The 18,404-nt window shown below is 34.9% G+C and overlaps 1 protein-coding gene across 3 annotated transcripts in view; it reads right to left on the bottom strand.

The window, feature by feature from the left end:
• Nucleotides 1–1,788: 1,788 nt before the first annotated feature.
• gng12b (guanine nucleotide binding protein (G protein), gamma 12b) overlaps nucleotides 1,789–18,404 on the bottom strand; it is a 93,405-nt gene continuing 76,789 nt past the window's right edge. For all 3 annotated transcript variants that reach the window (XM_021477104.3, XM_073954088.1, XM_068221968.2), the window contains 2 exons: nucleotides 7,111–7,223; nucleotides 1,789–4,049 (listed from right to left, as the gene is read on the bottom strand). In XM_021477104.3, the coding sequence (XP_021332779.1) occupies nucleotides 3,924–4,049; nucleotides 7,111–7,203 (219 nt within the window). In that variant the 5' untranslated portion in view covers nucleotides 7,204–7,223 and the 3' untranslated portion in view covers nucleotides 1,789–3,923. The remainder of the gene's footprint in view (nucleotides 4,050–7,110; nucleotides 7,224–18,404) is intronic.

The following is an 18,404-nucleotide window of genomic DNA, read 5'->3' on the forward strand; positions in this document are numbered from 1 at the left end:
CCTTCAGAAATGACCACAGAAACACTGTGACAACATTACTGTTGGGAAACATCACAGATCTGTCACTTTAAATGCAAAACTCAACAAGAAAGCAAGGGTGAAAATGTCATTCACAGCATACTGGTGTTCAAATAATGCGGTATTAGAAAATTTTGATGCATGTACAAGTTCAGTTGCAAACAGTCTTGGATCAGCCAATAATAATAAAAAAAAAAAAAAAAAGTCCAAAGATGAAGACACAGTGAATGTGTCTGGTTCACAGTAGTTGAACTCAAGTGGACAAGACAAAGCAATACTACCCTAAGGCTGGTTCAGCTGGTCTGTGTACTTATTTTGTGTCACTTATTTTCATTAAACTCATGGAAATTCACATTGTCTTGCTGCCTTAAATTTTTATTATTGAGTCTTACATTAATCAAATTGACAAAAAAATATTAAGCAAAATTTTGTTTAACTTAAAAAAATTTTGTCAAAACCTGATCAATTTTTAAAAATAAGTTAAAGCAACATAAAAAGCTATTCATTGTCATTGTTTCTTTTACATATTTTCTTTTTTTTTTACAGTGCAGAAGTTGTAAACATGGAATGAAGCCAAAATACATCTTAACAGTCACAAAAATCCCTACAATAAGAGAAAACAGCATGTGCTCAGTGTATATCAGACAAAATCAAATGCAACCCTGCATATATTAGTTCAGAGAATAAGATGGCACAATGTTATAAAAAGAGACCTTTTCCAAAACAAAGCATCCAACGAAATGTGAACATTATCAAAGCATCTCGTAAGTAATCATTAAAGGGTTATTTAAAGTACATTGATCTACGATAAAGTATTTATGTAAGTTCTGTATTTGTCATAAAAGGGGAATACATGAAACAAACTATCATTCTGCAAAATCAGACATTTTGAGAATGTAAAATCTGATCTACTGAAAGAGGACATTTAAAGAATAGGGGTATTAGGAAAGGGGCAAAACAAACACAACTCGGAAGCTTTAAACTCCTAATTTGCTCTTTCTCAAGTTTATGATGTTTCTTTTTTTTCAATAGAACATTAAAGATGATTTTAATAACAAACAATAATTGTATTAAAAGATTATTTTATTGTTTTGTATTGTAAAATATGGCAATGCCAGGACTCATTGGTCTCAAATGTGAAAGAGTGCTTTAAGGAAGCATTATACACCGTTTGTTTACCTAAATTGCCCACCACAAAGTCCAAACCATACCTGTCAACATTGGGATGTGAAAATAAGGGATGTGCCCACCATAATAAGGGATAAAAAAATCTTTTAAAAATTCCCAAATTACTAAATATGTTCAATTATAGCAGTTTCATTGTAAATGAACAGTTTAATGGTCAGTAATATGTTTTATTATTATTTACAAAAAAAAAAATAGTATACATTAGCAGCCAATAAATTAGCAAACAGTCAGGTTTATTAAAATTAAAAGCTATTATCAAGAAATAGAATCAAGCTATCAAATCTCATTAGCCGCTTTTTTTCACTGTATAACTTACACATTCTGATTAGAGTAACATACATCTTATTTATTTAGATTTTTTTTTTTTTCGTTTGATCACATTAAATAACAGGTGTCACTTTAGAAATGCGTTATATTGAAAGCATTTGATTGATTTTCTAATTTTTTAAGCTCATTTAGGACAAAAATAATTGTGTTTGAAAAAAACTACACCAAGATCGACATCTTTAGATATTATTATTATTAATTATGTATGTATATATATATATATATATATATATATATATATATATATATATATTATGTATATATTAAAACCCAAAAAGTCTTTTGCTCCGCTATTTAGCACTATGGAGCACGTCAGCTGACAGTCATGCACCGCTATATGACTGTTTTGAGGATTGCATTTGTAGGGGAGACAGCACCTTTAATGAAAAAGAAAGGGAATCCCAACATGAGTAGTCCTTTTGCCATTTCAAAACTTGAAACGATAGACTCCACCCCACTCCAAGCCTCACAGGACAAAAAGTCGACCACCAGCTAACCACGTGGGAACCCCCGCTCAACAGAGAGAGTCCTTCACATCGCAAAAGGAACGCCTCCAGATTACCACTGAACTGGTGTAAATTAAATTTAACTCTAAAGAACCAATACAAGGGTTAAATTGATTATTTTTAGTTCGCTGGGTTTGTTTTTTTGCATCAGTACACTCTTTTAAACTCTTATTTTTCTACCTTTACTCTTTTTCTACAACCCGTATGAATGTGTGTTTGTGTTAGGTGTAGTTTCTGTCTACACCTAGTCAACTGACCGTTAGAATGATCGCTGGACGATTCATTTGTTCGGATTCAAAGAGTCGATTCATTTGAAACCCCATTTGAATTCAAATGCACCTGCTGAGTAGTAGACAATTTTTGACGTAGCCAAAGACTGTTTTTGGACTTTTTTTTAAACATGTATATATATACAGAGATTTCCCAGTATTTCTGTGTTGCAATCGGTAGATATAGTTATCACAAACTAAAAAAAAGCCTCAAAAGTACATTATATTGTCCAACAGCAGCAACATTTGTCAAACTGTGAATTGTCCTCTATTTGTCGTTGTATGTGGGCGGAGTAATACACAAGGGTGAAGAGGCTGGACGAGTGCTGTTATTTGCAGAATATTGCACAGCTATCAGCCAATTAGATTCAAGAACCAGACAAAACTGTTATATAACAAAATTACCTGTGGTTCTTGATGATACAGTACATTGACCTCTTAAGCTAAATAATTGGTTTGTCCAAGAAAATAAACATGATTTAATACACTATTACCTGCAGAGCCTCAGAAAAATAGTTCATTGCAGTTCACTCCAACTCGTGAAAATGCTCAGGACCATTTGCAGAGGCTATAGATTCCAATACAGAAAATAATGTTTAAATAATGTTCAATTTCTCACAAAGACATAAGACTTGTACCAAAAGGAGTCATGGATATTGCTTGTATGTGTCAAAATACCAGTAAATGATTTGCATTTTATCAATCACCAAAGACACCAGTTTAAAAGTAAAACAAAATAAAACATATATAATGTTTTCACTGAAGAAAGGAAGCTCTCTAAAAACTTCAAAATAAAATCTAAAATCTAAATTTTGTTTGGCTACTTTAAAACTCTAAAAATGCTGATCTGCAAGTTTTGGGAGTATTTGACCTTTTGACACAGTTCAGCTGGTTTACTGTGAGAGAGAGACATGGTCATGATCTTGTGAGTAGTGATTTGACAGAAGGGGTCAGCTTTATATCACTCTATTGTTCATTCACAGTGAGTTAATGAGGGAGGGCCAGAGCAGCATTGCGTCAATGTGACGCCTCTGAAAACACCTGTTTCCTCCTCCACTGAGCACAAGCACCCTACACACATTCATGATGGCGACATTTCACCCCGTTCATCAGCCTCCAACAATGCCTCGCTGTGACTGCCTGCCTTTAAACACATCAGACACAGTCGAAGCTCTGCTGATGAGGCTCTGCTTATCTGCAGATATACATTACAGAGAGCAGTCATTAAAAAAAATATCATTTCCTGTGCTTCGTGGTAAAAACGCCCACTCTGACCTCACCCTTTATTTGCAGAAGACACAACCACATCAGTGGACACAATCACAAAGCAAACAACTCATCTGTGCTCTGCCCTAAAGCTACGGATTCATTCATGGGCTGGTTTTGTCTCTGCACAACAAATGGTTTTGTTTACTACGTGCTTTGGCTCTCCTTTTCAGATGGCAGGAACATTTCTAGTCAGTACTTTTGTGGATACAATTGAAAAATGGCTTGAGGTTTAGGTCTTTTTAAGGCAAACAGTGATTGTAATGAACGTTTGAAGATGAACGCTTGGAAAAAAAAAACAACAACAATAAAAGGCAACATTAAGAAGACACATCAAGAGTAAAAGCTCTCACAATATAGTGCAGGGCTTTTTATCTTTGAAAGGGTTTTCTGAAGCTGGGATGCCCATGAGTAGAGGATCATACTTGGCATGTTCACTGCAGTAATGCATGAGGTCTGCAGATGCTTTAGAAACCTGCAAAGAAGAGACCAAAAAACATCAGCTATCAATTAGTCATTTGACGGAAAGTTGAAATTCAAATTTTGTCAGTTCTGTGGTTTTTGTTATTACGCAAGATGTAAAATGGAGAATATGTACACAGTTTATATGCGAATGGTTTTATGCCTATGATGACTAAGATGGCCCATTTGAGTATTAGTAGACTGACTGCTTAATATCTGTTGATACTGCTGCTAAATAGACATTTAACTGACTATAAGAAACTTTGCAAGTACATGTCAATTTACACTAACCCTAAAGCCTGGTTTATACTCAACGTGTTCGCTTGTTCGCTTGAGTGCTAGTGGCGAATGTGACGTCATCACGGAGTTTGCGGCTGTTCAAACTTTGGGTGCAGGCGACATGATTCGCGGCGTGTTTGATTTGTGTACGCCTGTACACATATCTTTAGGATCCATGATCATAGAGATAACCTAATGATCAATAATTCTTGCCTATAAATTGCAACAGCCGTGGGAAAGGAGAAAGTTTTTGTTAAAAGGTTTGAAAAAACCTGAATTATAGAATATGTTTTTCCACCAGTTAAAGGTTTTATACTAATGTGTATATAACAATTTTAAAATTAAAACAATTTAATAGTTACAAAACTATAATGAAGTCCCAGAATTATTTCTTTGATAACTGGGAAGGAATAACTACATTATACGGATGGCCTGTTTTTCTAGACTTTATTGGTTATAATGGTAAGGAATGTTAGATCATTATTGCCTTTTTAGCATAAGTATAGGACAAAAACTAGCCAGATAGTAATGTGTGAACTGTGGTAAATTTTTAGTTTTTTTTTTTTTTTGCTTTTATTCTTGCCATAATAAAATATATTTGAAGAGCAACTCATGTTCTCTTGTCATTAATACTTTAATAAACTTTAATAGGTAAAACTGTCCGAGATATGAACAAAAGCAAGTGATGCGTCAAAGTTTGCTAAAAAAAAATCTTGAATGGTTCTAAAAATCCTTATGATCATTAAAATAATTAAAAACAATAACAATAAAAATAATTAGTTTAAAAATATTGAATGATATGATATGATGTAGTTCCGTTTCGCAAGGTGCGCGCGCAGTCAGCGGAGGTGTGCGATGTGGCGCCAGGCGAAAGTATAAATCCAGCTTAAACCTAACCCCAACCCTAACAGTCTACCTATAATCTTTTGAGAATTAGTAGGCATATCGATGCAATGTTACTTGAATTCAACAAACAGACCATCAAAATAAAGTGTGACCAACAAATCTGATTGATTTGTATAAATCTAGATTAACTATCAGTTCAAACCTAACTAATAATAATGACACATTGAATGACTTTTATAGACAAAAAAAAAGATAGTTAATAAAAAATTATTCAACTGATCTTTGTATATGAAAAGAATAGAGTACAAAACTACAGTATATGACATGTTATAAACACCATACATTTTTCAGATACTAATTATTACACAGTAGAGGGTTATTTAAAAAAAAAGGAGAAAGAAATTCCTATTAGGGGACGACTTCTAATTTAAAATAAAAAAGAGAATGTTTCATTAATTCAATCATTCTTTTTTTTCGGCTTAGTCCCTTTTAGTAATCTGGGATCGCCACAGCCGAATGAACCACCAACTTATCCGGCATATGTTTTAAACAGCAGATGCCCTTCCAGCTGCAACCCAGTACTGGGAAACACTGACACACATATTCACACAAACACTATGGGCAATTAAATAGCTTTAAGATGGCATCTTTAACCTGGATTATTAAAGCTCTCTTTTGTATCAGTTGTGAAATACAAGGATAAGGATGCACAGACTGACAAGAAAGCAGAACTGAGCAAACAAGCAATCTCGCAACAGGAAAAAAAAACAAGATATTCTGCGTCACATTCCCAAAGTTCTCTAATATGTTCGGAATCTGACAATTTTTTTGAAAAAGAATTGGCCATGGAGAAATATAAAGCATGTTCTTCCTGTGTTCGCGTGGGTTTCCTCCGGGTACTCTGGTTTCCACCACATCCAAAGACTTGCGCTATAGGTGAAATGGATGAACTAAATTGGCCATATTGTATGACTGTGTGTGTGTGTGTGAATGTGAGAGTTTATGGGTGTTTCCCAGTACTGGGTTGCAGCTGGAAGGGCATTTGTTGTTTAAAACATATGCTGGAATAGTTAGCAGTTCATTCCGCTGAGGTCACCCCTCCCTGCAGGCACAGGACGTCAACATGATGTCATATTGACGTTGTATCCCAATGTCGTGGGGACAATGGATTTTGTTTGTAAACCAAAAACGGGTTGATGTCAGAACCCAAAGTCAGGCCAACATCAATGTCCAAAGTCCAACCTAAAATCAACCAAATATCAACATTTTATGTTACATCTTAACGTTGTGTGGACGTTACCCCTATGACATCTATCAGATGTTGTATTTTGGTCACTTTCCAACACAACCTAAAATCAACGAAATATCCACGTAATATGTTGTAACATTGTCCTTAGAAGCTGCCTAGACATTGAATTTTGGTCACCTGACATGATCTAAATCTAACCTAACATTAACGTCTTATGATGTTGTGTGCCTGCTGGGCTGAACTGAGCTAAACTGAACTCTAACTCTGAAAACTGAACTACATGGTTTCAATTTACTATGATCTTTTATGTGAAGCTGCTTTGAAACAATCTACATCGTAAAAGCACTATACAAATAAAGGTGAATGTGAATTGAATAAATCAACGAGTAAGCCGAAGGGAAATGAATGAATGAATGGGAAATTGCAGCATATTAGATTGGTGAAACTTTTTTTTATTTATTTTAATTTTTTGTGGCTTCCTGTTCAAAGAAGGACACAAGCAGTTTATAAAAAGATTTAATTTCTGAATATTGTGACATGTATGTTGTGCATTAAACTGGTTTTTCCATTTACAAACAACAGAATTACACACTAAAGTAAGTCAAAAATGTAAAAAGCATGATAAAACCCTTTTAAATCAGTATTTGATAGTAACATCATGAAAAAAGTGTAGATTTCTAAGTGTAATGCGGGAAATTACCTTTATTCTTTCTACATTAGCTTCTATCCGTAGCTGTTGAACGTTCCTTCTGGCCTGGGCTATATTATTAGAGCTTTGCATCTTGGACAACATTTTCGATTATCTTCACAGACCTGGATTGAAAATGAACAAATAAAAGTTCACACTGACATGTGTTCTGTGAATACCAAAGCTAAAAATAATTGCAGTCCCATAATTCAGACAGCACATTCTTATGTAAAACATATGCAGGTCAGGGAGACTGGGATTTTTTTTGTGTATGTTAATGTTTACACACAGGGGTAACTCAGGGCTCTCTTTTAACTACTGCAATGGGTGGGGGTGTTTAGTGCGTCAAACCCCCAGCAAGGGGCTTTTTACACTTTACAACTGCAGGAGAGACAACTAAAGCAAGCTGTGTGTGTTTGAACAGATCACAGGCTGCCAGCAGCTCTACTGACTGTTCCTGCAGAGCACTCTTTCCGTAAGCCATCGTCACCAGTTACTCTGCCAACTCATCTTATGCAGTGAACACACGTGCTCAGAGTCAGCACTGCAGTCGCTCAAGCAGAAGGATTGGGAAATGCATGTGGCTAAAGGAAATGGGGGGAGAAAGGGCAGGTGGTCTCTCACTGACCAGGAGATAAAGTGAAGACCGTTAGTTTGCTACTTATTGACCTTACTGGGAATGTGTTGTAACAATAACACAAATTCAGTAGTAGATAGCAATATTAATGAAATTTCACAACAACAGCAGAATAATTAAATATTTTAATAAATGAATAGATGCATGTATGAACAGTTATATAATTTAAAAGAATAGTTTGGTCACCAAACATTTTTATCAATAGAAATATAATAGATTTAAATTCAAAGTAAATATTACAATGACAAAAAGTTAACTAAATTCTAATTGTTTATTTCTCTTGACTGAACAAACAAGAAACAAACAAACAAAAAACATTTCCCTAACACATTAATGTGGGTGTAGTATTTTTTGGACCGTTATTATAAGTTATTTTGTTAGATTAGCTCCAGATTTGTCTTTGTCTTGAGTTTTATGCTGAGCGCTATATATAACACTATATAAAATTTCAATAAGGATTATGAGGGAGAAAATCTTTTTTAGCATTGAAAAATAAAGGCTTAACGCATGAATCTATTAAAACTTGTTCCCTCATTAAATAGAGTATATGCAGAAAGACTTTTCATTTTTTTAGTAACCCGGTTCAATCCCTTCTGGTGAACTGTATGCCATTACAAAATCACAGCATTTAGGGTCTGTTTTTTTTAAAAATCAATGATCTCCACTGCCTGATTTTAATATGATATAAAGTGAGTATCAGAACGTACAAGAAGCACTGCAATATATACCTTTGATCCACACCACTATCATATGCCCGGTGCAATAAGGTGCAAAGGGTGTTTGGCACGATTTGTTGTTATTTTTCAGACCAGTGCAACAATAATTTTCATGTTTTATGTTTGCTGAAAATTAGAACTGAATTTAGAAAAAGGTTTAAAACAAATCTTTGCGTTTAACAGCCAACATTAAATGTGTAGGTTAGTGGATGTCTTCTGTGTAGTGCGTACAACACCTTTCCTTATCCACAAAAGTAATGGAGTAAAGAGTAGTAAAATAGTAAAGAGGCCGAATGGAGGAGGCTCATTCTTTACCCTTGTGCTGCAGATGATCTGTTTAACTGTTTTCTCACTAGTGAGGCATTCAGTTTTTCCACTTACAAAATCCAGCATGTAAATATTTCTTAAAGGGAATGAGAGATGAGACTTTGATTGGTTTAATGCAAGTTATGCTCAAAGCACACCCATAACTCATTAAGAGAATAAGCACAACCCTGTTAGACCATGTGCCGCGGCGCATACCATATTTCTCCATCCCTAAAATAGCAAAAGTGCATTCGGACATGCTCTTATTGCGTTTGCGCCATCCACTTTAGACTTAGTGTCTAGATCGCTAAAATAGAGCCCAAAGTCTTTAAAATATGGAAATTTATTTTACCACAGTATTTTTAATGGAGTCTCAGCACTCACCTACTGCTTCTAACGGCACTGGCATTTAATCGTCTTTTCATCTGGTTTACACTTGCACAACTAAATAAATGCATAAGTCTATATAACTGATTATACTTTAATTACATTACAGCATTGATGCTGTAAAATTGAACTGAATGAAATTGAAATAATCTCATAATGATTTCACTAAAAGTTAACTTGTAGGGGAAAAAACACTAGCTTTGCATAGACCCTATTAGCGTGGAATCTACAATGACCAAAAACGTCACTTTTATCTTTTATTAATTAGATCATACTATCGACTTCAAGTATTGTAGTTAATTAAACTTGTAAGTATAAGTCAATAAGCATATCATTAATAAAACTAAAAACATAAAATAGAATAGGGGCGGTGGGGGTGCAGTCGTGATATCTGTCTGCCATCGGCGATAGACGATTGCATCGTCTTTCTACCCAACCTTACCGCCAACTACTCCGGCATATATTTACAAAGCAGATGCCTTTACAAACAGCAACCCAGTACAGGGAAGCACCCATACACTCTCATTCTCACACACACACACACACACACACACACACACACACACACACACACGCACACACACACACACACACACACACACACACACACACACACACACTCATACACTATGGCCAATTTTGTTTACCCAATTCACTTATAGCACAGGTCTTTGGATTGTGAAGGAAACTAGAGCCCCTGGAGGAAACCCACGCCAACATGGAAAGAACATGCAACTCCATACAGAAATGCCAACTGGCCAAGCTGGGACTCAAATCAGCAACAATCTTGCTGTGAGGTGACAGTGCTAACCACTGAGTCAACATGCCACCCCACAAAAAAAGTTTTATGAAATACATTTTTATTTTGAAAAAGATTTCCAAGCTACAAGTCTAATATAGCTCAGTATATCATTAGAACAGCTCTGCAAGCACGCCCGGTTTTCCCCAAAATAATTACTTGCACAATTATAGCTATGCACAATGTTTGATTAGGCACTACAAACAACTAGTCAACAGTAAACGTTGATGCTACAATAGGAACAATGAAAATGGTCAAATCAACTTTATTTTCAAAGAAAATGTATTGAACAGACTAACAATCTTATTGTTATTGCTACTACTATGACTACTACTTTGACTACTACAAATGTGCAAAAGAGGAAAAAAGAAATAGTGGAAACAGTAATTCTATAATCTGGTCATTGTAATAGGGTATATCCACTGCTAGTGTTTTTCCCCTAACAATGAACTTTTGGTGAAAGGTTAATGTGACTATTTCAGTTTTGACGGTACGATTTTACAGCATCAGTGCAAATGAAATATAACCCTTTAAATAGACTTGTGCATGCCATGGAGTATTGTTACAACAGCATTTTTCTTCCTACTGTTGTAATGTCAGTTTTGGCAACATGGCAAATGTTTAACTGTTTAGCAGCTTCCACATTATTACACGGTCAGCTGCATAATCTCTAGCACAACAACCCCTTATATCCCACTTCCTGAGAAGCCCAGACAAAGTTTTATCAAGCATTAAGAGGAAGAGTGTACGGCTGTCTCCTGTGCGGCAGACACTGCACTGGTATCTCTACATGGAGGTCTGTGTTAGGAGGTGACATTATCTGCTAGCACACCAGACAAACTCAGAAGGGGTTAAGAGGTTTGGATAACAGCTAGTTGTTAATGCAGTGACATAATTAGTGTGAGACAGAGGCCGCAGTTGCTCCCACAAGCCCTGAGGTCAAGAGGCCGTCCATACATTTCGCTCTAAAGAACACACACACACACACACACACACACCGCTTACTGCAGCTTAAACAACATAGACAAAACATGACGCCTCTGACGACAGTGTTTCACTAACAATTGTACTTTCCAGGCAATAAAGCATCCCAGGTTGCTAATTTTAGTTGCTCAAATCAAACAGGTCAAACTGTTGGCATCCATGTCTTTTGTTTGCAGGCGTTAAATGGCAAACTTGATTAACAATGCATGAGAAACTTTGCTACGCTACAATGGATGTCCATCTCTGACTTTACTTCTCTGTTATTAATTAACTTAAACTAAAATAAAATAATTGTGCTGGGTAAAGATTAATTGTAATTAATCACTTCCAAAAATAAAAGTTCAATTTGAAATAATGTATATGTTTGTATTATATAGATTGGTATCACATTGATTTTTGATGGTCCCTTTAATGCATAATGTTGAATTTAAATTAAATTGCATCCACATGCCAAGTAATTCTCACTAGATTATAAGTAGACTGTTAGGGTTGGGGTTAGTGTAAGTTAACATGTACTTGGAAAGTTTCTTATAGTCAGTTAAATGTCTGTTGAAGGAGCAGTATCAACAGATATTAAGCAGACAGTCTACTAATACTTGAATGAAAGTAATCGGCATGCAATGCAACACTTAGTCAACAAAATGTGCAAGAGGGACCATCAAAATAGTGTTACCCATCACGTATTATGTATATGTGGTAAACACACATATGCATAGAATTTATTTTTTACAATTTTCATACTAATATTTTATAAAGTATTTTATAAAAAAAAAAAAAAAAAAAAATATATATATATATATATATATATATATATATATATATATATATATATATATATATATATATATATATATATATATATATATATATATATATATATATATATAGGCCCCCTGAATTAATAGCCCGTCTGTTTATTTGTTCCCCAATTTCTGTTTAACGGAGAGAAGATTTTTTCAACACATTTCTAAACATAATAGTTTTAATAACTCATTTTTAATAACTGATTTATTTATTTATACAAAATATTTGACAGTACAACAATTTCCTTATTTTTATATATAAAAAAAAATATAAAAATATATTAAAAAAATCCAATCTGGGCTAATAATTCTGAATATATGAAATATTAAATTGATGATATTAAATTAAATTTAATATTAAATATATGATATTAAATTGTCAAAACAAAGTTTTATTTTGAATGCAATTAATCAGGACAAATTTTTCTTAGCAAAAAAAAACAAAAAAAAACAAACAAAGCAAAAATAATTTTTATTACTCAAAGAAATATATAAAGATATTTTAATATGAAAACTTTTTTAAGCTAGATATGAACATAATTCTCATTGTCACTAGCATACAATGAGTACAATGAAAATTTATTTTTAAAATGATATATCTAATTTATGCTACATAAAATTTGTACTATTATCTGCTTTGTAAAACAGATCGATTCCACTCCAGTTCATTCCACTGTGGCAACCTTTGATTAAGCAGGGAATATGCTAAAGGAAAGTAAATTTATAAACAAATTTATCAAGTATTAATATTTTAACATACATCATATATTCATGAACTAATTACTAGAAATACTAATTACTACAAATTACAATACTATGTTAAAACTATAACCAATCCACAACACAATGCGTAATCTAAAGAAACAATATAGTATATAGTATATATATATATATATATATATATATATATATATATATATATATATATATATATATATATATATATATATATATATATATATATATATCTGTACATACACACACACACACACACAAACATTAATAATGCATTTTTGTATAGTTGACTTGATTGGGTTTATTCATTTATTATAATTTATGTATTACATTATACTGCTATGATATATTATTTTTTTATTTTATAAAAATGTAAAAAAATAAAATAAAATTTCCAATAAAAATGACATTTGATATCCTTTGGCTTTGACTTCAGATTTCAGTCAGGAAAAAAAATTCAATGTCATAAAAAAAAGTATAATTTTGTCTGCTGAGTCCTGCAGAGTTCTGCAGAGTCAGACTAACAAAACAATATGATTTGTTCAAGGACAGCTCTCAGTTGATCTCAGTCAAGGCTGAGTAAGAATGGAGCTCTTTGAAAGGCTGCAGTGTTCCTGCGAGTTAACGGTTCATTGGCTCAGAGTGGGCTCAGAGTGGCCTCAGCGGGACAACGAGTTAGTTTTCTGCAGACGCAGCACAGAGAGCAGAACTGTGATGCAGACAAACACAACTCAAAACCTGTGTCAATCAAATTACTCACTACTCATGATCTCTGACCCTTCAGGCAGATTGTTTCCCATCCACTGATACCAGTCAAACACAGACTATTGTGTGTTTTTGTATCAAAATGACAAAATGATAATATGACAACAACTTACTCAAATAAATCTCACTTTTGGGCATGCCCAACCAACACTTTGACTCAAAGTGATCCATTATACGTGTTTTTATGAGTTCATGATGTCATGTTTTTGCCAATTCATTCAGCAATCCAGTTACTGTACTTCAACAGTGACTGGATTGACAAAACAGTTGAGACATGGATCAAACAATTGATGAGCTGGTGATAAGCATATTTGTGTTTGGTCTGTGACAGAAACTGAACAATATTTAGCACACTACTGTGTTTGATCCACAGCCTTTGGCAAATCATTTTTTTGTGCTGTCATACGATTAAAGTCCATGTGAAATCAAAATTTACAATGTTTATTTTCTAGCACACATTGTTAGTCTTTAAGGTGAACTATTAATCCTCGCAAACTGATCCACTGAATTGGTAATTTTTTTGTTAATTTTCAATCAAACTGAACGTTTGCTTCCTCGCTTGTCTTTTTTTACATCAGTTTGACAGCTTTAACGACAATACTTACCCATGCCCCTCTTAACATGTTTGTTACAAGGGAATAATGGACAAAAAGAAAGCTCCGCACCCTACTCAATATTCTGTTTCAGTTGGAAGTACATCAGCATACTGATATTAAAATTGTCATCAACTTCCAGTTTATGCACACTTTAATCACAATTAACCGCATCTAAATTAAAAGTTGGTATTCACATGGTATATATTCAAGGAATAGCACAAGGGGCCTCATGCATCAACGCTGCGTACGCACAAAAACTTTGCATACGCCAGGTTTCAGACTCCCGTTTGGATTTACTAACGATGAAATGAACGTGGGAATGTGCGCAGGTCCGTGCCAACTTCATGCCTGGTGTACGCACATCTCTTGTGTGTTAGTTTTATTTCTATTGGCAAATCCTAGAGGCAGTTGTGTTAAATTGCACTCTACAAAGTGTCTTTGAGCCGTGCAGTGGCAGCTGTATGAGATGGGTTCATCTGCATGTCTAGCAGGTATATAAGGTTTCCATACCATGCAGTTGACCAGCCAAACATTAAAGCACAATTTGCAGCAGTTGACGTTTTTCCCAATGTAATTGGAACGATCTACTGCACACACATTGCTATAAAGGCGCCATCTGAAGATGAATTTGCAAACGTGAATCAGAAACATTTCCATTCAATAAATGTGCAAATAAAATATGATGCACAGACTTATTAATGATTCCTATTGTCTTCCTCATGATGAAGAGTATAGGCAAAATCTGATATGTTGAAGAGGGGGGTGGTGGTTGGGGGCGAATAAGTTCATCAGACGCTGGATTCAAACTGAGTTCATGCTCGCACATGTCAAATCATGTTTGCCACGCGTATCACGAGCTACGCCACTCACATTGCTATACACTATTTTTTTTTTTATCCACTCAGTACAATGTTCAGACCCAACTGTGTTAACCGCGTCAGCTAAAATCTCCCACTCAATTTTTTTTATTTTGTTATTAAATTCCGGAGAACAAACTTGCAAATAACACCGTTGTTCTCCGGTCTAACTCCGAAAGCAGCACCTCTAATTCACATTCTGTTCAAAGTTTCTTTTTTGCTTGCTTTTGCCTTTGCTTTTTCGTTGGGTTTTGCCAAAGTAGAGTGATTAGCATATTCATACGGGTGAGGAGGCAGGGTGGGGTTTTGCGCTTATGCATGTTGCGCTCAATTTCACATTCTTTCAGATGTACAAAGAGAATATGCGTGGGATTCAACATACGCAGTGTTTCATACATCTGAATTTTTTACTGCGTACACACATTTACAGCTTTGTGCGTACGCAATGTTTTAGTATGATTTCAATGCAAGTCTTCATACATGAGGCCCCTGGTCATCGAATTAGTGAAATAATACACCTGAGTATGTGATGAGGCTACCATGCTAATTTTTGGCTGTGAATTATTTTCTAATAATTCAATGGAGCTTTTACTTCAATTGCCACACGTAAAGACACTTTTTAGATGGTCTATTTCAAGACATTTGTCAGGCTTTTGTCCTCAGATACTTTCTTATGCATCTCAAAAGCTGTGCTCTAGATGACATAGGGTATGAGTTAAATGGAACACAAATGATTTTTTTTTATTACACTTATTTTTATCGTATGAATGAGTGATTATTTTCAGTGTAAATGCACTACTTGTACTATTTATGATACAAAATAGTGTGTAATAGTGTTTAAGGATACAATCTGGGATGCACCAAATGTGTTTTGTTCTGTTTTCACTTGATTTTGACTAACTTTTTCCACATTTTTTTTAAATCTTACCACCTTATTGCAAAATGGATTAAATTCATATATTTCTTCAAAATTTTACACACAATACCCCATAATGACAATGTAAAAAAAGATTTTTTTTTAATTGCTGAAAATTTATTAAAATAAAAAAAAACCTGAAAAATTACATGTGCATACAGTAAGTATTCAAAGGCTTTGCCCAATACTTTGATGAAGAACCTTTGGCAGCAATTACAGCCGCAAGACTTTTTTGAATATGATGCCACAAGCTTGTCACACCTGTCTTTGGAAATTTTTGACCATTCCTCTTTGCAGCACCTCTCAGGTTGGATGGAAAGCAACGGTCCTGCTGGAAGATGAACCGTCACCGCAGTCTGAGGTCAAGAGCACTCTGAAGCAGGTTTTCATTTAGGATGTCTCTGTACATTGCTGCATTCAGCTTTCTCTCTATCCTGACAAGGCTACCAGTTCCTGCTGCTGAAAAACATCCCCACAGCATGATGCTGCAACCACCATGCTTCACTATAGGGATGGTTTAAGCCTGGTGATGAGCGGTGCCTGGATTTCATACACATCATTTCAACATAACTCCTGGCATTCACTCCAAAGAGTTCAATTTTAGTCTCATAAGACCAGAGACTTTTGTTTCTTATGGTCTGAGAGTTCTTCAGATTTCTTTTGGCAAATTCCAGGTGGGGAATGGCTTTCATCTGGCCACTCTACAATACAGGCCTGATTGGTGGATTGCTGCACAGATGGTTGTCCTTCTGTGAGGTTCTCCTCTCTCCACAGAAGAATGCTGGAGCTCAGATAAAGTGGCTATCGAGTTATTGATCACCTCCCTGACTAAGGCCCTTCTCCCCTGATCACTCAGCTTAGATGGCCGGCCAGCTCTAGGAAGAGCGTGGTTCCAGACATCTTGCACTTACGGATGATGGAGGCCACTGTGCTCATTGGAACTTTCAGAGAGGCAGAGATTTTTCTTTAACCTTCCCCAAGTTTCACGGCAAAGGCTGTGAATACTTAAGTACATGTGATTTTTCCGAAATAAATTAATTTAATCCATTTTGGAATATTGCTGTAACATACAAAAATGTGGAAAAAGTAAAGCGCTATGAATACTTTCTGGATGCACTGTATGTTAAAAAAGAAATTAAAGCATTTAATTCATTTAATGTGATTTGTAACACATTATGTGATTATAACACACATAATGTGATTTAAAGTCCATATTAACCGGAAGTTACTGAGACTTTTATATAAGTATGTTAAACAGAATATTGAGTAGGCATGTGGCTTTCTTTTTGCGCAGCATTGCCTCATAACAACCTAAGAACAAAAAGGGTGTGACTATTATAAGATATAATAGTATAAGAATATTGCGTCTGAAGCCGTCAGTCTGACTTCTGCAGAGAAGGACCAACACACCAAATGAAGAAACAAATGGTTAGATTTTGATTGAAGACTTTAATTTTCCAAAAAATTTCAAAATAAATTCAATTGATTAACTATATATACAGTATATATAAAATAAATATTATCCCATATGAGAATTTTAGGTTCTAAAATTCTAACAATTTTTTTTTTTAATGTTCATTCATTCATTTTCATTTCGGTTTAGTCCCTTTATTAATGTGGGGTCACCACAGCGGAATGAACCTCCAACTTTTCAACCTCCAACTCCCACATCCAGCACGTTTTTACACAGCGGATGGCCTTCCAGCCACAACCCATCTCTGGGAATTTTTTTCATGTTATTAGATGTATAAAAAAACCTATGTTTTGAACCAACTATTAACATTAGTTTTTGACTATATAGGAACATTATTCTAAATGTTTCAAACATTTTAGTTTCATATTATAATAATGTTCTCAAAACATTTTAGAGCATTTTATTCACATTTATATTAATGTTTCTATTTTTAATTAATTTTACAAGAACGTTCCAATTAATATGATTTTTAAAACCTGATGTGCTGACATTTATGCAAATGCTAAGGGACATTAGCTGGCATTCATGTATATTTTGTAAATGCAAACTTTTATTTTAGATGCAAGTAATCAAGAATAATTATTTGACAGCACAAATTCGTTTAAGAGAACTAGACGAACCTAATCAAACTACACCTCTGAAACAGTTGACGGCTCAAATGTGAATTGTGAAACAAACAGACACTGCAAAATATCCATGCTAATCAAATTCTACTTGTTACTCGCTCACTCATGCACTCTGACCCTCCAGTTCGATTGTTCCTCATTCACTCACACCAGTCAGGCTCATGTGTGGAAACAGAATCAAGATGACAATTTGATTAACTGCCATATCCAGCGCCCAGAGAGCTTTCCAAGATCCCACATCCGTTCCTTTAACCCACTCACTCTTCACCCTGCTGTAAAAATGATTAAAGATGTGTATGAATGTATAAATAGCAATGGAACAGGAAGAGGGGGCGTCTGTGATCCTGGACTCAGCAGAGAAAGGGTCTGCTAATAACTGCATATCCGGACCCACGGGATTTCATTCATCCCTCTCATGTTCACCCTGATAAAATCCTTCACATGCTACAGAACTTGTCCTTTCCGTGCTGGGAATCTGCGTGTGACATTTCCGCTCTACTAAAGTGCTGTTAGCGCATGTCTACTGCTGTCTATGCAACAGTGGCTTTGGGCTGTCCAGCACTGGCATCTATATCAAAGGGACACAGGGTGCTGAGAGAGGACACTCAAGGTGCACTGAACTGTGCCGAATGGCTCATCTGGACATTTTACTGTAATTACAGCTTTAGAGCGAGAGAGAGGCACAAGAGTCAAGAACACTCTAAA

This window comes from Danio rerio, chromosome 6 (assembly GCF_049306965.1).
Source record: "Danio rerio strain Tuebingen ecotype United States chromosome 6, GRCz12tu, whole genome shotgun sequence".
NCBI lineage: Eukaryota > Metazoa > Chordata > Actinopteri > Cypriniformes > Danionidae > Danio > Danio rerio.